Source organism: Sarcophilus harrisii, chromosome 3 (assembly GCF_902635505.1).
Source record: "Sarcophilus harrisii chromosome 3, mSarHar1.11, whole genome shotgun sequence".
NCBI lineage: Eukaryota > Metazoa > Chordata > Mammalia > Dasyuromorphia > Dasyuridae > Sarcophilus > Sarcophilus harrisii.
In genome coordinates, this window is record NC_045428.1 from 188,866,795 (window position 1) to 188,889,482 (window position 22,688).

At 35.6% G+C, this 22,688-nt stretch overlaps 1 protein-coding gene across 1 annotated transcript in view; it reads right to left on the reverse strand.

The window, feature by feature from the left end:
* PROS1 (protein S) overlaps positions 1-22,688 on the reverse strand; it is a 96,171-nt gene that overhangs the window by 60,036 nt on the left and 13,447 nt on the right. Inside the window, exons 2-4 of the mRNA XM_031958866.1 lie at positions 12,145-12,302; positions 8,074-8,098; positions 4,845-4,931 (exon numbers count right to left, since the gene is read on the reverse strand). Of these exons, the coding sequence (XP_031814726.1) occupies positions 4,845-4,931; positions 8,074-8,098; positions 12,145-12,302 (270 nt within the window). The remainder of the gene's footprint in view (positions 1-4,844; positions 4,932-8,073; positions 8,099-12,144; positions 12,303-22,688) is intronic.

Here is a 22,688-nt window from a genome sequence, read left to right on the forward strand (position 1 = left end):
GTCTAAAATTTTTCTCTTTAAGCCAATTCTGATGGCAGTAAGATACCCACTATATTCATTCCTCTCCATTCTTTCTCTCAGATATAATAGGTTTCCTTTGCCTCTTTGTGAGATATAGTACCCCCACTTTACCCTTTTTCTGGTACAATGTCCTTTCCACCTCCACCTTGTTGCTAGAACAAGGTATACATGTATTCTTTATATATCTTTATAGCAGAAATACAGTTCCCAAGATTTCTTTTTGCCTTTTTAGGTTTCTCTTGAGTTCTATATTTGTAGATCAAACTTTTTGTTAAGTTCTGGTTTTTTCCTCAAAAATAGGTGATATTCGCTTATTTTGTTGAATGTCCATCTTCTTCCCTGGAAAAAGATGCTCATTCTGGCTGGGTAAGTTATTTTTGGTTGCATACCAAGTTCCTTTACCTTTCAGAATATCATATTCCAGGCCCTTGTATCTTTTGATGTGCATGCTGCTAGATCCTGGGTAATCCTTAGTGTGGCTCTTCTATATTTGAATTGATTTTTTCTATCCACTTGCAGTATTTTTTCCTTCGTTTGAGGTTTCTGACATTTGGCCACTATACTTCTTGGTGTTTTGATTTTAGGATCCCTTTCAGTAGGTATCTTTCAATGTCTATTTTACCCTCTGTTTCTATGACTTCTAGGCAATTCTCTTTGATAATTTCCTGGAAAATAGTGTCCAGGCTCTTTTTTTCATCATATTTTTCTGGGAGTCCAATGATTCTCAGATTGTACCTCCTAGATCTATTTTCCAAGTCTGTTGTTTTCCCAAGAAGGTATTTGACATTTCTCTCCATTGTTTAATTTTTTTGGTTTTACTTGACTGATTCTTGTTGTCTCCTTGAGTCATTCAATTCCATTTGTTCGATTCTGATTTTCAATGAAGTATTTTCTTCACTCACTTTTTTCTATCTTTTTCTAATTGTCCAATTGAGTTTTTAAGTGAGTTGTTTTTTTCTATGGATTTTTTTTTCCATTTTGCCCATTTTATTCTTTAGTGAGCTATTTTCTGTTTCCAGTTCACTAATTCTATTTTTCAAGGATTTGATTTCTTTATCCACTCTGTCTTTAAATGAGTGGGATAATTTCTTTAGACTCTCTTGCCATGCCTCCTTTTCCTTTTCCCATTTTTCTTCTAGCTCTCTTGTGAGAGCCTTTATTTTCTTTTATGAGATTCATTTGTGCTGAGGAACAGATGATCTCCTCCTGTGGGGATTCACCTGGAGACAGTCTGTTTTTAGTCTCCTCCGGGTTTAGAGTCTGCTCTCTATCTGTATAGAATCTGTCAGTGGTTAAGGTACGTTTTAATTTTTTCCTCATTTTGTCAGAGAAGAATCAAAGACAAACTAGCAAAGAAAAAAAGAAAAAAAAACCAAATGGAATCTGCTTTTTTGGGGGGAGGGGCTGGGTGGTGTTACCGAGCTTCCTCTACAGACTGTGGGGGGCAGTAGCGAGGCACTATCAGGACAGCAATGGCTGTGCTGCACCTGCGCTCTGAGACTCTGAGAGCGTGCCGAGATACTGTGAGGAAGGGGTGGCCAGGTTCCGAGAAACTCCAGCTGTTCAGGATTGTATTCTTCACCCCTTGTGTTTTTAGCTTCTCTCCTTGTCTGCTGGCTTGCTGCCAAGGCAAAGTATCTAATCCTGTAGCAAAGCTCTCCCCGCAGAGACGGCTGAGATAATGTCCGACGCCCCTCCAGTCTGCTGGACTGTGAGCTGCCTGCCACAGAGCTGCTGTCTGCCCTCAGCCTGTGCCTGATCTAAAACTATGCTCACCTTTGAGCAAAAACAGACCTTTCCTGGTGAATTTCAAGGATATCTTCTCTTGGTAATTATTTGTGGGGGGGAGTTTTCAGTCAAGCATTAATTCAGAGGCTTCTCATGAAATGAATTCTGAGAGGAAATGCAGAGCTTAAGCAACTGTGTGCCTCCTCTCCACTATCTTGGCGGGAAATCCGATCCAACAGTGTTTCTACTCAGCCAATATTCCAAAGAGATCTTAAAGAAGGGATAAGTACCCATATGTGCAAAAATGTTTATGGCAGCCCTTTTTGTAGTGGCAAGAAACTGGAAACTGAATGGATTCCCATTAGTTGGAGAATAGCTGAATAAGTTATAATATATGAATGTTATGGAATATTATTGTGCTATAAGAAACTATGAGCAGGATGATTTTAGAGAGACCTAGAGAGACTTAAATGAATTGATGCTAACTGAAATGAGCAGAAGTTATGATATATGAATGTAATGGAACATTATTGTTGTGTAAACAATGATCAGCAGGATGATTTCAAAAAGACCTGGAGAGACTTGCATGAACTGATGCTATGTAAAGTGTGTAAAACCAAGAGAATATTGTACAATAAGCAATAACAAGATGATCAACTGTGATATATTTGGCTCTTTTCAACAATGAAGTGATTCAGGCCATTTCCAATAAACTTGTGATAAAGAGAGCCATCTGCATTCAGAAAGAGGGCTATGGAAACTGAATGTGGATCACAACATAGTATTTTCACCTTTTCTCATTGTTTGCTTGCATTTTTATTTCTTTATTTTCTTTTTTGATCTAATTTTTTTTTTTTGTACAGCATGATAAATGTGGAAATATATTTAGAAGAACTGCATGTATTTAACCTATATTGGACTACTTGCTGTTTAGGAAAGGGGTAGGGGAAAGAAGGGAGAAAAATTTAGAATACAAGGTTTTGCAAGGGTGAATTTTTAAAACTATTTTTGCATGTATTTTTGAAAATGAAAAGTTTTTAATAAAAACATTTTAAAAATAAAACCCCATAATACAAAGTCCTTGGGATCACACAGAGTCAAACATGACCAAATGACTAAGTAACAAACAATATTTCAATAATCTAAGAGAAAATAGATGGTAAACTGAACTATATGAATAATATAAACTATATATGGTTAGTAGCTTTCAAACATAAAGATAACTAGCCCATGGGGGCATAGGTAAATATTTGATCTGATATATCAATATCTATTTATTTATATCTATGTCTATATCTATATTTATATGTTGACATATATATTACTAGTTTCAAGAAAGACAACAATTTCCACCTTTGTGGAGATCAAGGAAAGTGCTATGGCTGGTTGCTCGTTCCTCCATTCACCTATCCCCAAGAAATATAATGACCAGAATTATATCTATCAACCACATGTCATTATCTTGTATTTTAAGGATATGAGTTCAAAATAAAAGCTTCCTTGACTACCCTTAAAAGGAGGCTAATATTTAACTTATTCTCACCAATAAGCTAGCAAATATCAAAGTAAATGATAAACAAACATCAGAGAACTTGTGTAGATTAAAACAGATCAATGAATCCAAAGGTTTAAATAAATTATTTGCAGTTAAATAAGAACAGAAGGAGAGAGAATAATCTCACTAGAGAATTCTGCTCTTAGTTTCTATGGTTATAGGCACTAAAAGTTAAGAGATATGTTTCCCACACATCTGCAGCTGTAAGATTTTCTCTTTATCATTCAAAATCTCACCTTTCCATAATTCAACCCATTTCTCTTGAGCTACTCTTCAAAAGTGTATCCATCTTACTCAGTATCTTGGCTCTGAGCAGCATCATGAAACTGTCCCTTAAAGAATTACCCAATTCAAGGGAATGGGGTGTTATATTAATGTCTGGGACATAATATTCTAAGGTTTGTGGAGCAGTTTACAATGATTATTTCAATTGGGCCTCATTCAAACCCATGGGTAAGGTAATACATTTATTTTAAAGATGGGCAAATTAAGATAAAGAAAAACTAAGGGACTTACTTATAACCACCACTAGTTAAGTATCAAGAGTAAAATTTTAATCCAGGTCTATCTTAACATCAACCATATTGTTTCTTAACTGAAATTCTTAGAGTAAGAATGTAAAGGAGATGATTGATAAATAATTTATTGAGGAGTCAGAATCAAAAAAGCTTGACAATCTATTGTATCTGGGAAATGAAAGAAAGAAAAAAATAATAATCAAGATCCTCACATCACAAACCTAGATGATTGGAAAGCTATTGATCCTATCAACAGAAATACAATAAGAAAAGAAAAAAAGAACAAGTTTTAAATGTATTTTATCTGGATTTTTCAGATGAGTTAAGTGAAATTAAGAGAGGGTAAATAATTTGTAGGTGATCATAAAGTTATCAGTTTCAGGGTTTAAACCTTGATCCTCATGATGGCAAGTCTACTATATTATTGACTACGCACAATGTTTCTATATAGGTACTTAAGTAGTTCCTATACTTTTATGTAGTATCAATCAAAATAAAACTATACAGAATAAAATCCTTTAAGTAAATGATTTAAAAACTTGGCTAGTAAATAACTGTCCTATTTAATATGAAAATGTCATTTTAAAAAACCATGTGATTTGTAATTAAGTGAAAAGTTCAAAATATACAAGAGAATGTCTTCCTTGCTATGCATTAGTCACTAATCAATTGTGGAAGACATAGATACTTTGATCAACACAATGATCCATATCATTTCCAAATACTATTCACTTGCAGAAAGAACTGATGAACTTTGAAAGCAGATTGAAGTATATTTTTTTCACTTTGTTTTCCTTACTTTTTTTTTGCAACAATACTATTGTGCATTTTTTAATGTGTAAATATTTATTTGCTATTATTTAAATAAATTAGTTATGTTTTTATAGTCAACCTATAAATGTTAAATATTGATTTGTTATTATTTAAACAAATTATCTGTGTTTTTATATTTCTGTGTATAAAGTTTAACATATAGGATTTTTACTTCAATGTTTAATAAAATAAATATTTCAGATATTTACCATTGACACAACTCCTTAGATCTGTGTAGGCATTCGTTGACTGACGAGCAGCTACAAATGACCCAACTCTGAAAGAACCAAGGCAACCTGTAAAGACAACAATTTGTTTACAATCCAACACTTACTTGACATGAACCTACAATGAAGATTATGTCTAAGTTAGAAAAGCATGCCTCTAATAATTATCAACATTCAGTAATTAGACAATATTGCCTGGGATTTCTATCCACAATCTAAAAATAAAAAGTATGTGGGAGAGAAATTTAAAAATGGGAGAATTAGACGTAATACCACACTTAATGCTACCAGATTACTTGCAGTCTTAATTACTTGAAGCATAATTTGAACTCAAAAATGAAAAAGATCTCTGAGGAGGTAAGGGAACAGAGTTGCCCTTGATTTGGAACCTACCAACAGTTTTATATAATGTTAAGCTCATTCATTCAATAAGCCTGACTGTCTAATTCTCTTTACAATCTTAGTTTCTTCGAATATTACATAATTAATAAGAAGCAATGTTGAGGAGAAAACTGTTAAAAGATGACAAATCAAGTAGTGACAATTAATGGGACAGGGGAGAGGACAATAGGGAAAAAAACAGTTTGATTATAAAATAATCCAGGATTAATTGAAAAATAGAATGACTATAATAATATCTGCAGTTAGTGTAAGCATTAAACCTTCATAGTCCTAGTGATCAGGAGTGAGCTACCACTTATTGCTGTTACTGATGTTCATAATAATCACCCTACACCATGAAGAAAAGTTTAAGCTATTTTTCAATATCTCTTTTTAAAAACACAAGAAAGTGAGTTATATTTTTAAGAAAAATTTTCATCAAAAATGGTTAAAATTTTTTAAAAGTTTAGACCTTAAGTTAAAACTCTCTTATTTTTTTTTGGGGGGGGTCTTATTCCCTAAATATTTCGCATAAATAAGAGTAGTATTATAAATTGTATTTCTTTTCTATCTATTTTCCTTTATAGTTTGGAACTTCAATTGAAAAGATGTTTATATATATATATATATATATATATATATATATATAAAATACTACACATATATATAGAGATATCATGTGGATATTATCTTGGACATAATGATTTTGAGATGCTTATGGAATATCTACTTTGAAAAGTTCAATAGAGTTAGAAATGTGAGACGAAACCCTAGGCGAAAGAATAGGGCTTGATGTAAAATAGAAACTTAATATCTAACTTCTGATTAATTCATTAAATGTATCTAATTCAAGAAGCATGAAACATGCTTTAAAAATCAAAATTTTAAGATAAATCCAATTATGGGAAGAGATTCTACCCATATGGGTAGACCTCATTACATAATATTGAATGACAGTTAAGCTACCAATAGAGGGGAAATGGTGGGAAAGTATGAAGTTTTTTATTTAGTAGATTCCCATTAAGTGAATTGTTGCTAAGTGCTAAGCTCAAGATGTTTCTGATCATTTAATTGTAAGTAACGTCAAAATTTTGTTATCATGGATCAAAGTCCCTTTCCCCCAGGTTGTTTCTTGTTATGAGATTTAAATGTTATTAGGACCCTATTAATGCTGATATCCTAGAACATAGTACTAAGCTGTTTTCTTTATAAGAAATAGATATGGCATGCTTTTTCCTTTTGTGAACAAATCCCTGAACTGATTTCACTTCTGTAGCACTACTTCCTTTCTCTGAACTGACTTTCTTATTACTCCAGGTTTACTTGTGGTAAAAAACAAAAGCTTTTTCCCCTCTCTTTTTCATTTTTCTCTTTCTGTGTCTCCTAGAAACAGCACACTATTCCTCTTTTAAATATCACCTCATTCCACCATCCAGGCCAAGTCATCATCTTGCCATCTGCACAGCCATTGTTCTTTCTAGACCAGAAGACCTTCTGAAATTATTTCCTGGGTAACTTAATCCACTAACATATCCTAGGGCCATGCTCTTCTGATGGGTAAGTAAGGAATCTCAAAGATACATGACCACATATGACTCATACATACCTACACTGCCCTTAAAACCAGATACCCCTCCACATCTCATCCAATGACAATCCATTCTGTTCATAGCTTTACTATTTTCTACACTCTATCCCAGCCCTGTTTTCCATCTCTTATTCTCTGAAGAATTATCAGATCAATTACTTCCATGGCCTTTAGAAAGGACATATCTGTTGACTCCCCTATGGCTACATTCACCAAATTGATGATTTATCCAAACCAAAAGATCCTTCCTGGACCACTACTCCTTTGTATATGTTGTCTTTTCCTTCTAAACTTCTTTGAAGGCAGAAATTTTCTTCCTTTTGTATTTGTAACCCTAATGATAAGCATAGTGCTTTGGAACATCATAAACAATAAAGTTTTCATTCATTCCTTGATTATTTTTCTATTTTTTGACCCTCTTGACCACTCTTTTTTCCTACTTACCCTTTGCTTTCTTATCCTTCATGACAGCACTTATTTCTGGATCTTCTACTTGTCTGATTATTCTTTCTCAGAATTTGCTAGTTCATCATAAACCTTATATTTTATAGTTTTTAAGCCCTTTAAAAGCTCTTTCTTCTCTCTCTTTTGGGCTATTCATTTTTCTTTTTTAAATACTCTGTCATTTGGTATTACCATGGTTTCAGTTTCTATACAAATGCCTTCCAAATCAAATATCTAGGCTTAATCTTTCTCTGTAACCCCAGTCTCACATTACAAGTTGCCTGCTGATAGCTCTAGCTGGATGTTTCTCTATCACCTCAAACATGTCCCAAACTGATGAGTTCATCATTGCCCCTAAATTCTTCTTCTAATCTTTGCTGTTTGTGTTGAGGACACCAATATCCTGCCAATCTGTCAAATTTAAAACCTCAGAATCACCTATGACTCTTCTCTTTTTCTCATCCACCTTGCTCAATTATAGAGACCCATTATTTCATATTAGATAAAAGCCGTCTATTACTAGTGGTTTATCATATATTATATACTGAACACATACTCCTAATTTATTACAAGGAGTTATATGCATTGTGAAGAGACGTTAACACAAAAAGCCAAAATGCCAGAGAGAAATTAAAGTCCAAATGTATGTAACTATCTAACACAGATAGAGAACATAAAAATGTAGCAGTTTCTTTGGGTGACAAGATTCTTAGAAAGAATAAATTAGAATTGAATTCGATGACTTCTAAGGTCCCATTTAAATCTAAACATTTTTTATTATGATTATTTTGAACTTACCTAAGTACAATGGATAAAAATAGTTCTAGAAAAAAAGGAGAAAATATATCTTAGTAAATTTAAATTAAATTATAGATATAAATTTCATCTAAAATCTTTAATTTAGAAGACATAAATAATCATTTCATTCTCCCATTTCCACTTGACATCAGATTTCAAATTAGTATGAACATAAACATGGTACAATGGAGAGTAAACTCTAAAACCAGAGGACTTGAGTTTATCAGCTGTAAAATGAAGAACTTAGATTAGATGGCCTCTGAGTTCATATCTAGATTTGTGAACCTGTAATCTCAGATTGAAAAATTATAAATGCATCAGAAATTGATAAAAAATTCTTCAAATTTGCCCTTTTTTCTGCCTTCCTCATCTCTCCAGCTCCTTTGTTTTCAAAGCTATCCATACCTCTGTTGCTGGGCTGGAGAAAAGGGATTAAAATTATCCCTTAGTATTAAGAATGCTCCTCCTTCCTTTTTTTTTTTCTTTCCTTCCTCCTTCCTGTTCTTTTTCACTTTGCCATTCATTGCCTAAGACTTCTGAGGAAAAGGAGGGTAGATGGGGGAATCTGAGGTTTACAAAAGGAGAAGAGAAATCCTCCGAAACAGCAATGGTGAAGGAGATGAAGAGTACTTGAGAGAAGGGAAAGAAAAGAAGAAAGTGAAAGAAGAGAAAAGAAAAAGATTCCTCACTTGTAGTGGAATAGAAACTGATATTCCTGTGGCAAACTGGGCTTTTCAAAGAAAAGGCATATATAATTTGGGCATTTACAAAGTGGAGACTGACTACAAAAGCTTATCTGCCAACAGGTGGCCATTTACCCAAGATAAACTTTAGGAACATATGTAAATAATATTTTTAATGATATTTTCCCATATTTGAAGAACAAAATATTGTTTTCTTTCTCCATTTTGCTTACCCACATAATAAGCAACAAAACAAGGAAAGAATCCTTTTGCTTTAAAATATAAAATTCAATCCTGAGTGTACTTTTAAAAAGCCACAATATATTATATAGATTATAGAGATTAAGATATGGATTCAGATCTTACCTTAATACTTAATATCTATGTTACCTTGAAATAAACCCCTTTAATCTCCCCTAGGTCCCTTATCTGTAAAATAAGAAATTTGGATGAGAGGGCCTCTCAAATCTTTTTGGAGTTCTAATGAGATCCCTTCTAGATCTATGATTCTATAAATTCAGAGCTAATAGCTATGATATGCTGTTAAGTGTTTCACAATCAGAACTCAAAAAAATAATATAGGTACACTTTTAAGCTGAATCTGAATTATTAACATTTTCGCCATCACTTTCTTAATTCTATACAATCAATAAAATGATAAATCAAGTTTTTTGAGTTGTAGCATTTGAGATTTCCAAGGTATAAATTCTGATGTTGTTCAGTCATGTCCAACAGTTCATTGACCTCATTTTAGATTTTCTTGGCAAAGATACAGAGTGATTTACCATTTCTTTCTCCAACTCATTTTTACAGATAAAGAACTGAGGCATGTGATTTGCGGAGGGTCACAAAGCTAGTCTGAGGCCAGATTTGAACTCAGAAAGATGGGTTTTACTGATTCCAGGCTAGTACTCTATTCACTGTGCCACCTTACTGCCCCCGTGAGGTATAAGGTATAAATTCTCATACTGAAAATTAAACAATCATCTTTCCTGAGCTGTCTTCAGGTCTAGCTGTCTAGCTAGAAGGGGCCTTGGAGCACAATAAGAACAGATTCTTAAGGAGCTAATGTGTTGGAATCTTTACAAAGTGTTAAGACATTGGAGTTGATAGAGACAATAGTTATCTGGTTTGGCATGGTTCAGTGTGATTGATTGATCTTAGAAAGAGATATTTTGGGCCAGAACTTGAAAGAAGGTACTAAGTGGAACTGATAGAACAATGATTGTGTTCACACATTTAGAGAGCTCATAAGTATCTAAGTACCCAATAAATACTCACACGTTTGGGAGAGTTCAGGGTTAGGGTTTTGCACTCTGGGAGATAACCCAGAATCCCTCTCCCTCCAGAAAGTGGAGTTAACCTTTGGGAGATCACATATACAGAGGGAGCTCTTGGAGCTTGGGGACTGACTGGAGGTACTTACTTGAGGTATTTACTTGAGTTAGTTACTTAAGGGGTTACTAGAAACTCTGGGAGCTCAAGAGTTTTATTTGGAGTCAGAGAGAGCTCTTAGAACCTACAAGCCCTATCTTCGAGGCAAGAGATTCATTGCATCTTTCAACTTGGTGCTGGCTGGAGGCTGAAGAAAGCAGAGGCAGAAACCAAGGACAAAGCTGCAAGTGCTCAAGCAGAGAGATAGGTCTCTCAACTAACCGGGCTAATTTGGAAGGAGAAATAAACGTTTGCATTTTTACCAGCTGGCTGCATTTTGGAGTAATTATTTATTTCAACTGAGACTAAGGCTGCCTCCAGAAAACCTTCACACTGATGAAGCCCAAAGAGTTAAATGTCTTGGCTAGTAGATAACAGTAGGGATTACACATATGCTAAATAGTAGTCTGAAGTTAGCCCTTTTGACTATTGATTCAAAGCTCATGCTATTATACCATAAGAATCAGTTAAAAATCACCTAGGAACAACCCACAGTGACTATGAAAGGAACAGAGAAGGAAGATTCAGAGAGCAGCATCACAAGGGAATTCAAAATATTGTATTGTTGCTACTGCTGTGTGGTAGAAATCTTTTGATCTATAAGAAACTCTCTTCTTGTTCCCTATCACTTAGATAGCTTTATCAAGATACTGATTGTGTTATTGGGCAGCCACAGAAGCTATTAGTTAGTGCACACAATACATTTGCTTCTACTGTCCCCTTCTTTTGTCAGCTTTCAATTAATACCTGAGATGACTCTGCAGATCACAAGGATAAAAAGAAGAATCCTATAGTAACTCCTGAGTGACACTGGCCAATGGAATTATATACAACACTAGCACAACCAGGTAATGTGGTAAGCCTGGAAAGGTGAACATCTGCCCCTCCCCCCCCCTTTTTTTTTACACTTTCTTTTTAAAATTTTTTAATAATAGATTTTATTTTCAAAATACATGCAAAGATAGTTTTCAACTTCACTCCTTGCAAAACCTTATGTTCCAGATTTTTCTCCTTCCCTTTCCCCCATCCCCTTCCCTAGACAGCAAGCAATCCAATCAATATATGTTAAACATGTACAATTCTTCTATGCATATTTCCACATTTATGCTGCACAAGAAAAATTAGATCAAAAAGGAACAAAAAGAAAGAAAACAAAAAATAAGTAAACAACAAAAAAGGAAAAAATACTATGTTATGATTAACATTCAGTTCTCACAGTTCTCTTGCAGATGGCTCTTTCCATTCAAGTCTATTGGAACTGGTCTGAATCACCTCATTGGTGAAAAAGAATCACATCCATCAGAATTGATCATCATATAATCTTGTTGCCATGTATAATGATCTCCTAGTTCTTCTCATTTCACTTAGCACCAGTTCATGTAAGTCTCTCTAGGCCTCTCTAAAATCATGCTGCTGATTGTTTCTTATAGAATAATAATATTCCATTCATTCATTCATATACTTTAACTTATTCAGTCATTCCCCAACTGATGAGTATCCACTCAATTTCCAATTCCTTGCCATTACAAAAAGGGATGCTACAAACATTTTTGCACATGTGGGTCATGTTCCCTTTTTTATGATCTCTTTAGAAAACAGGCCTGGTAGAAACATTGCTAGATCAAAATGTATGCCCTTTGGGCATAGTGAAGTTCCCTTTCTGCAATACCTCGAGAAATATATGACTTGTTGGGTTATAAACTCAAGTTTGGTTCCCAAAAAGGGGGTCATTTTAATTAGCCTTAATAAAGCCTCTACCTGAATAAATACAGTGAAATCAACAAGTTACTCTACAGAAGCTCATTTCACAAGGTTTTTATTAGAGTTTCTCTTTAATGCTGGAAAAGCAAGTTTATTCCCTTCAATAAAAGTTCTTTTTGCTACCATGTGATAATTCCTATTGTCCTGTTTCCCCAAAATTCAAATCCCAGCCCTTTACGCATTCCATTCTTACCGTCTCTGGCTCATTTTCAAAGACTTCTCTAGCTTCTTCTCTATTACATAGCTCTTCAATGCACTCTCGTTCCAGGTTTCCTTTTTTAGTTTCTTCCATAAAAGTGTTTGCTCGGGGTTTCCTCACAAGGACTTGTGAGGCATGCTGCTTCAACAAAACTTTGAAGGAAAAAAAAATGCTTGCATTAATTCATTTTTTTTATATTTTTCTTCTACAACTTGTTTGTTTCTAATATCAGTACCCATAAATATTTGGACTAAATATTTTTTTACTAATAAATACACATGTTTACATGTAGCTTAGTCATCAAACTTGACTTTTCTTCAGCTTTTGAAACTGTTAATTACCCCCTTACTCTCTCACATGTTTTAAAAAATGTCTTTTCTTGTTATCTTCCCATCTTAATGACTCCTCCTTCTATATCCTATTCTACATATTCATCTAAATATCACTTCCTAAGCAGGAGTATCCCCCAAGGTACTTCCCTTTGTTTCTCTCTATCTACATCCTTAGATTTGGTAATGCTATCAGTACTTCTAGATTTAATTATTAACCCCGAGAATTCAAGTGTTGAAAGGAATCTCAGTATCCTTTTACACCCATTAATGCTCATAAATAAACTAGATGTTTTCTACAATCTATGAAGCAAATAGTCATTCAGTCTCTGTCTGAAGACTTATAAAGATGGAAAATTCACTAGCTCTTGAGACTAGCTCCATTTCTGAATACCCCTAAAAATAAGAAAGCTTTTTCTTCCATTTTGCCTAGATTTACATCTTTTCACCTTCCTACTAATGCTACTGGTTCTCCCCTCTAGAGTCCAACATATTCCACTTACCCTCCAGATTCTCTCTTCTTTAAGATAAACAAGTTCAGTCCCTTTAACTGAATCTTATCTCTCTTGGACTCAATATCCTTCCCTATCCTGGATACTTCCTTTGGATACTCTTCAGCTTATTGGGTATCATTCTTTAACTATGGCACATAGACTTGAACACAAAACTCAGACAAGATCTGATTATGGCAAAATATAATGAGACTAATACCTTCTTTTTCTCAGAAACTAGACCTTTGTGAATGTATCCAAATATCAAGTTGATCATTTTAGCTATCACTTCACACTGTTGACTTATATTGAAACTTTCTATTAACTAAAACCCCCAAATCTTTTTTTTAAGAACAACTATCTAACCATGTCACTCCCATCTTGTAGTGGTGGTGCTGACTTTCTAAACCTGAAAGGTTTAGTCAAAAAAGAATAGCCTAGCCATCATCTTTCAAGAAATTATCAAAAAAAAAAAAAAACTGTGCTGATATTCTAGAAACAGAAAGTAAAATAAAAATTAAAAGAATCCACTGATCACCTTCTGAAAGAGAAACTAAAATGGAAACTCCCAGGAATATTACAGCCACCCAGATCAAGAAAAAAAAATATAGCAAGCATCTAGAAAGTGATAATTTAAATATTTTGGAGCCACAGTCAAAAACACAAAATTTAGCAGGTTCTATATTAAAGAATCTGAGAGCTTGGAATACGGTATTCTATAAGGCAAAACAGCTAGAGTTACAACCAAGAATTACCTATCCAGCAAAATGTGTATAAGTGTTCCAGGAGAAAAATGAATATTCATTGAAATAGAGGACTTTTAAACATTCCTAATGAAAAGACCAGGACTGAATAGAAAATTTCACTTTCAAATATAAAACTCAAGAGAAGCATAAAAAGATAAAAAAGAAAGAGAAACCATAAGGGTATCAATAAGATTAAACTGCAAACATTCCTTCACAGGAAAATGATATTTATACTTCCTAAAACTCTTCTCATTATTAGGGCAGTTAAAAGGAGTATACACAGAGGCTACAAGTGAGAGTTGACTATAATGGAATGATATCTTTAAAAAAAAAAAAAGTTGGGGGGGGGGAGAGTAGTGGGAAAAAGGAATGCTCTAGGGAAATGAAAAAGTAGAAGCCCCGGGGAGGGAGGGAAAGGCCCCAAAGAACTTTTCCAGTGGAGTTGGAAGATTGAAGAGATGTGGGGTGGAAGGGAAAGGAAGCACATGAATCTTACTCTCATAGGCTCAAAGAGGGAACAATGTATCCATTCAATACAGGAAAGAAGGAGGAAAAGGAAATATAAAAGGGTGGTGATGGGTGATGATAGATTGAGGAAAGTAAATGTAAGAAACAAAGCACTTTTGAGAATAAACAGGATGAAAGAAAACAGAAAGAGTAGGATAAATGGGGTGGGATAGGAGAGAGAGAAATCCATAGAAATCATATGTATCGGAAAAATTTTATAGCAAGTTTCTCTGATAAAGACCTCATTTCTCAAATATATAGAGGAGTCAAACTGATAAATATAAGTGCTATTCCCCAATTGTTAAATAGCCAAAGTATATGAACAGTTTTCAGATGAAATTAAAAGTTATCTATAGTCTTATGAAAAGATACCCTAATCACTATTGATTACAGAAATGCAACTTGAAATAACTCTGAATTACCAGCTTATACCTATTAAATAGGCTAAAAACGAAGGGGAAAAAATGGCAGATATTTGAGGGGATGTGGGATAATTGAGACTCTGATGCACTTTTAGTGAAGTTGTAACTGAAATTTGTAACCTCCCACCCAGAGATTACTGATTATCAGTCATGCCTAATTCCCAGGCCTTCAGAAAATCCCAATCAGAGGTCTTCAGAGATTTCTGGCCACTACCTTGCTGAGCAGTGGTTCTCACGCTCAACAGAGCATCCAAGGACAGCCACTTGCAAGCTTAAAATCTTTATTCCATGTGTTCACATCCTGCCCTCTCCTACACTCTTACTGACCTCCCTATGACTCCTTTTGAACTCCCAGTGAACGCCCTTGAATTCCACCTACTTCCTGGTCCTCACTGCTTATATCAGGTCTATGAGATCACACGTACAGCCAATTAGAGAAGGAGATGCCTCCCATTGATGATGCAATCTCAATTCGACCACAGTTTCCACTCATGAGGCAGTTCACACTGCTCACAGAAAACCCCATCCAGGTTTCTCAGGATTCAAGGCCTCTGTACGTCATAATTTGGCTGTGGGAGTTTCCTCTCCAGACTCTTACAATTCCCTTCTCTTGTAAAGCGGGGACTGCTCATCACATCAAGCTAACTTTAACATCAACAATAGCTTGCTTGATTACAGTGTGTGTGTGTGTGTGTGTGTGTGTGTGTGTGTGTGTATGATAAAGGCAAACAAAAGTAAAACAGTAAGAACTAGATCCAACGGGGGCCATAACCAAGAAAGGATAACATAGTGTTCAACCCAATCAAGAAAGTCATGTTCAAGTCATGTTCATAAGTCTGTGGTTTCAATTGTACCTCTAGTACCTAGTATCACCCTCTAGTATCTAGTAAAGAAAGACACAGAGGCAAAATGTTTGTGGCAGCCCTGTTTGTAGTGGCTAGAAACTGGAAAATGAATGGATGCCCATCATTTGGAGAATGGTTGAGTAAATTGTGGTATATGAATGTTATGGAATATTATTGTTCTGTAAGAAATGACCAGCAGGATGAATATAGAGAGGCTTGGAGAGACTTACATGAACTGATGCTAAGTGAAATGAGCAGAATTAGGAGATCATTACAAACATCAACAACGATACTGTATGAAGATGTAATCTGATGGAAGTGGATTTCTTTGACAAAGAGACCTAATTTAGTTTCAATTGATCAATGATGGACAGAAGCAGCTACCCAAAGAAAAAACACTGGGAAATGAATGTAAACTGCTTGCATTTTTGTTTTTCTTTCCGGGTTATTTTTACCTTCTGAATCCAATTCTTCCTGTGCAACAAGAAAACTGTTTGGTTCTGCACACATACATTGTACCTAGGATATACTACAACATATTCAATATATATAGGACTGCTTGCCATCTAGGGGAGGGGGTGGAGGGTGGGAGGGAAAAATCGGAACAGAAGTGAGTGCAAGGGATAATGTTGTAAAAAAATTACCCTGGCATGGGTTCTGTCAATAAAAAAGTTATTATAATAAAAAAAATGAGAAGAAAGAAAAAAAAAAAGAAAGCCACAGAGGAGAAGTGTATACAGAAAAAGTCATGTCCTGTAGCATTGCCTCACTGTCTTTGGCAGGTGAACGTATTGGTTTTTCACCCACTAATTTAGAGGCATTGTCTATAAGTGGAAAACAGGGCAAAGCCTCTTTCTAGGCCACCATATGAATCGGGTAGCCATGGAAGAAGTATACAAGCCTATTATCCAGTTCTGTCAGTCTCTGGGTATTGCACATCAACCAGGATGTTCAGCTGCTACATTAGTGCTGCATCTGTCATCTTTGGTGTCACAATCAGGAGGGATATGGCTGTCATCAGCGTCTGAAGGGCTGCTGACATCTGGCTGGTCTTTCTGGGCCATCAGCGTCTGCAATGCCTTCATTGTCTGGTCCTTTTCTTTTTGGTTCCCCAGGTCACAGATGTTTCTGGTTGGGATCCATTCCTCTGCTGTTGGGTCTGCATCTGGAATGACAAGAGCATACTGGGGACCACAAAGCTTGACCCAAGCTGGGCCTTTCCAGATGCCATCTAAGCCTTTCCATATCACTGTGGAGAGAGGGCTCTTGTCCTTGTTGGCCAGTCTGTTAGTTAGCCGTGCTTTCTGCGTGTACCAGAAGCGCATTGCTGGGGTGAGATTCAAGGAATGTGAAAATTGCAAATTACATGTATTGCTGCATCTAAGAGAGCCTGCTTGAGTCGTGTAAAGAGTCATGCAAATTCCAACACTACTCCCATTTCTTGTTTAGATAGGAGCATCTTGAGGGTATGGATAGCCTGTCCAATAATGGCTTGGCCAGTAGGATTATATGGGATGCCAGTGGAATGGGCAATGCCAAATTCAATGTAGAAGGACTGAAAGGCACAAGATATATAAGCGATCCATTATCTGTCTTAAGATTATGTGAGACTCCTACAATGGAAAAACAATGATAAAGATGGCTGATCACATGCCTAACTGCTTCTGCAGACTGGAGTGAAGCTATGAGGAATTGAGAATGTGTATCCATGGTTACATGGATGCTCTGCCTCTTAACATAAGTGATGTCCATTTGCCATAAAGCATTAGATCTCAAACCACGAGGGTTTTTCCCTTGAGGGAGCATAGGAACATGGAAAGGAAGGCAAGCTGCACAGCCCTTCACCATGCTCCTAGCTTCCTCTTTTGTTATTCCAAATTGCAAATATAAAGCTCTAGAAGCCTGATGATAGAAAATAGAATTTAAAAGTCCACTATGAAAATGGACATGCAAAATATAATACTTTACCTGAATGCTTCCTCACTTGCTCTCAAAGTTCTTTAAAGAGCTGATATATATTAGAAGCTACAAATTTTATTTGGGCTGTGGCAATTCTTTGTACCACACCTACTGAATAAGCCGAATCAAATATTATATTTATATCAAAAATCTATTGCCAATTACATAATAGCCAGGTTATCTTTACTAGAGACCCATGTGCAAAGTTTGGAGCTGTGGCCAATAAATTTTCCACTCTGGGATGGTTTCACAGCACACATCAATATGTGCATTAGGTGTATATTTTGTCATGTTTTGTCCCAGATAATTGTACTACTCCCTTAATGGCCTTTATTGAAATTCCAGTCACAAGCCCTGGGTAAGTAATAAGACTTTGTTCTGATTGTGCTTGGAGGTTCACTCACTCCATCACACTGTCTCCTTGATGAAGGACTGCTATGGGTGCCTCTTTTATATCAAAAACTGATATTTCCAAGGCTTTTTGAGTGACTCTTTCCACCATATTGCAGAAAGCCAATTCAATCTCTCTTGGAACCTCTTGAGCTTCTTTTGTAACCTGGCATGGTAAGTCTAAAGCACTGTCTTCACTTAAAATATCATATAATGGTGGTAATAACATTTTAGAAATGCTTTTCTTACAGAAGTAAGATCAGCAGCCACATGCATATGACACATAGTAGGCTATTTTTCATTCCCTGTGACAAAACTGTCCATTCAAAATTTTTATAAGGCTCAGCTAAATTAATGCTAGGCATTGAAAGGGCAAATATCTTTATATCCTTCTTATTTAGAGGGATAGAATAGCAATAATCCTTAATCTAAAGAGGTCATTCCTTAAGCAATTGAGAAGATGGAAGCCTAAGCTGAAGAGCTCCCATTGTCTCCATCAGTCCATTTACTTTTCTCAAATCAATCAACATTCTCCATTTTCCAGATTTCTTTTTTATAGCAAATTCAGGGGAATTACAAGGACTTAGAGAAGCTTGTAAATGTCCTTGGTCAAGTTGCTCCTGTACTATATCTAATAAAGCGTGAATTTTTTCACATTGTAAAATGTCTCTTCCCCACACATTGATGGGGATCTTTTCAACTGCAAAAGGAGTAAAAACTCCTGTTTCACCTTTAAATGTCCATCTCAAAGAGGTGGTACTAGCTTCAGCTGCTATTGATCCTCCTAGACTAGACATATAGGTTGTACTTTAAGACCCAGTCATATTTGGCAAATGGATGTGACCCATTATAAATCTTTTGATCATCTGTCTTTTATCCATGTGGTATACCTTTTCAGGATTTACTTTTGCAATACCAGCAACAAAAGAGATAGCCCAAGTGATCACTGAATTCCTTATACAATCTTTGAAATCATGGGTGTGCCACAAGCAATAAAAACAGATAATGGACCTGCATATATTTCGAAACATTTTGCACACTTTTGTGCACAGTATAAGATTTTTTTTTATTATTCTTTATACATCTTTATAGCAGAAATATAGTTCCCAAGATTTATTTTTCCCTTTTTAGGTTTCTCTTGAGTTCTATATTTGTAGATCAAACTTTTTGTTAAGTTCTGATTTTTTCATCAAAAATAGGTGAAATTCGCTTATTTCATTGAATGACCATCTTCTTCCCTCGAAAAAGATGCTCATTCTGGCTGGGTAAGTTATTTTTGGTTGCATACCAAGTTCCTTAGCCTTTCAGAATATCATATTCCAGGCCCTTCAATCTTTTAATGTGGATGCTGCTAGATCCTGGGTAATCCTTATTGTGTCTCCTCTATATTTAAATTGGGTTTTTCTAGCCGCTTGCAATATTTTTTCCTTTGTTTGAGGGTTCTGGCATTTGGCCGCTATATTTCTTGGTGTTTTGATTTTAGGATCCTTTTCAGTAGGTAATCAATGAATTCTTTCAATGTCTATTTTACTCTCTGTTTCTATGACTTTTGGGCAATTTTCTTTGATAATTTCCTGGAAAATAGTGTCCATGCTCTTTTTTTCATCATATTTTTCTGGGAGTCCAATAATTCTCAGATTGTCTCTCCTAGATCTATTTTCCAGGTCTGTTTTTTCCCAAGAAGACATTTCATATTTTTCTCCATTGTTTGATTTTTTTTGGTTTTGCTTGACTGATTCTTATTGTCTCCTCAAGTCATTCAATTCCATTTGTTCGATTCACTTTTTTTATAAGTGACTTAGCACTTTGTAAGAATCCTAACAAAGCATCTCAAATTCAACTTGACCAAAATAAAACTCATCATCTTCTCTTTCTAAGTCTACCCTTCTTCTAAATTTCCTTCACTATCCTTTCAATCATTCAGATTTTCAACTGCATAATCATCAGTAACTTTACAATCATTCATCTTCTATCATATCTCTCATCAAGTGTCAAGTCTTACCAGTAAATTAAACCTCCTCAGCATTTTTACTATCTAGCTCCTTATTCTCAATCCAGTCATCACCAGGCTTTCATTAATTCTTATATGAGTAGCTGTTGGAATCTTTACAAACTGTTAAGCCATTGGAGTTGATTTGATCTTAGAAAGAGATATTTTGGGCCAGAACTTGAAACAAGGTACTAAGTACAGCTGATGGAAACAATGCTTGTGTTCATACCTTTAGAAAGCTCATAAGTATTTAAGCACTCAATGGAGTTCACACGTTTGGGAGAGTTCAGGGTTTAGAAAGAAACACCAAATTCACACCTCCCTTAGGGCCAGAGAGCACTCTGGGAGATAACCCAGAATCCCTCTCCCTCCAGAAGGCAGAGTTAACCTTTGGGAGATCACATATATAGAGGGAGCTCTTGGAGCCTGGGGACTTACTGGAGTTAGTTACTGGAGTTACTTGGGTCAAGTAACTTGATAGAGTTTTTCTTGGGAGCTTGAGAGAGTTTTACTTGGAGTCAGAGAGAGTTCTTGGAACCCACAAGCCCTATCTTCGAGGCAAGAGATTCATTGCATCTTCCAACTTGGTGCTGGCTGGAGGCTGAAGAAAGCAGAGGCAGAAGCTAAGGACAAAGCTGCAAGAACTCTTGGAACCAAGCAGCCTCAACTAACAGGGCTATTTTGGAAGGAGAAATAAACGTTTGCATTTTTACCAGCTGGCTGCATTTTGGAGTAATTATTGATTGTAACTGAAACTAAGGCTGCCTCCAGAAAACCTTCACAAGTAGCCTCCTAATTGTTCTCCTTACTTCTAACCTCTTTCTTTTCTGAATCAATTGATCATGTCACTTCTATGATCAGAATTTTTGGCATTTCTGAACTAAAATACATATTCTGCAATTTATTATATAAAACTCTTTACATTTTGGCTCCAATCCACCTTTCAGAGTTATGTCATATTACTCCTTTTCACACTATCTGCCAGTCAAACTTCTCTACCTACTATTTCTGAAGGTAGTAACATTCTCATCTCTTACTACCATACTTTTGACCAAGGTATCTCTGTTGAGATATGAGAAATGAGAGGTGACAGATTACTCTAGTAGCAATGGAGTCCCCAGGTCAGTGTTGCAGTTTTTGCAATAGTATCCAAAGTCCCATCTGCAGGTGAGATTTTTGCCAAAAAAAAAAAAAAAAAAAAAGTTTACTGCACTGAGAAACAACTTCCCAGAGCATTAATTCTAAAGGAATTTAGCAAAGGTTTGGGATGCAGTGTCGTTTTTTAATAGCCTTCTATAGTTTTGGTCTAGGGAGAGATTAAAGGCTAATTTTCAATTCAATAAAGTGTGATGATTGTTTCCCAGACCAAAGTGATTATCATATCAGTTGGGAGTGGGAGATTCCAATGGGAACCAGATAGTTTTCCCTAGGGAAATTCAGGTGGGCCGGAATCATTTTTAGGTGCTATTTACATTTAACCTGGGACAATCAGGACCCAAACAATGACCAGATAGGGCTTACTCTATACCCTATTGGTGGCCAATTAGAATCAGCCATTTTTCAGTTATCAACAACTCTTTGTGACCCCATTTGGGGTTTCCTTAGTAAAGATACTAGAGTGGTTACCCATTTTCTTCTCTCTCATATTATAGATAATTGATTGATTGACTCCAGACTCACAATCCACTCAGTGTTATTATCTCCTCACTATCTTTCATCTCTCCATATGCAGTCTGTTGTAATGGCTGGTCAATTTTATCTTAAAATTTATCCCTTGAAAATTTCTCCTTCTCTACTCTGATACCAATATCACTGTGGTACAAGCTCTCATCATGGCTTAACTATTGAAATAACTTGTTGGTTGATTTTCTTGTCTCAAGTGTCAGCCATCCACATGATTTAGCCTCTTATCACCTCCAGGTTCAAATATAAAATCCTCTGTTGGCATTCAAAACCCTTCATAATGCCTTGCCCTCTTTTCATTACATTCCTTTTAGAACTGGCATCAGAGGAGTTGAGGTGTTTTTATGTCCACAAGTTGCTATGAGCAAGTTGCTTAGGAGCTAGGACATATGCCCCCAGGGGAGGGGCTGATATAGTGAAGTACAAACAGGATTTATAGATGTTATATCCCCAATAATATCCTTATTGATTCACTCCCTTACCCACCAAAAGAACATGAATAACAGTCAATTATCTGGGGTATCCTGGTTGTTGACAGTCAGGAATTCTAACAAATAGAAGGCATAACATGAAAGCATTAAGAAAAGTATAAAGCATTAGGCTAATTCATATTTGGGAGAAATTACTTCTTGGAGAATAAGTAAGAACTGGACGAACAGAATATTTAAGACAGAGGGAATCATGAACATTCAGTTTATTTAGTTATATTTCTACCAAAATTCACCAACCAAGATATTTTCCCTTCATTCAGAGTAGCTCAATAATAAGATTTGTTTTGTTTTGTTCAGTCATTTTCAGTTATGTCCAACTCTTCATGACACCATTTGGGGTTTTCTTGTCAAAGATACCAGAGTGTTTTGCCATATCCTGCTCCAGCTCATTTTACAGAAGAGGAAACTGAGGCAACAAGTAACTTGACAAAGGTCCCAAAGCTAATAAGTGTCTCTGAGGTTGGATTTAAATGCAAATCCTCTGACTCCAGCTCCCTATCTCCCATTCTACTTAGCTGCCCCATTAGTAAGACTACCTTAAATAAATTCAAGTCCCACCTCTTCTTTTTCCCTGATCCTCTAATATAACTAATAGTACCTGCCATATTGAGAAGTAATATTTCTGTTCTATAAACTTACATCTTTATTTTATACCTCTTTGTGTACTTATTGTGTTCTACTAATA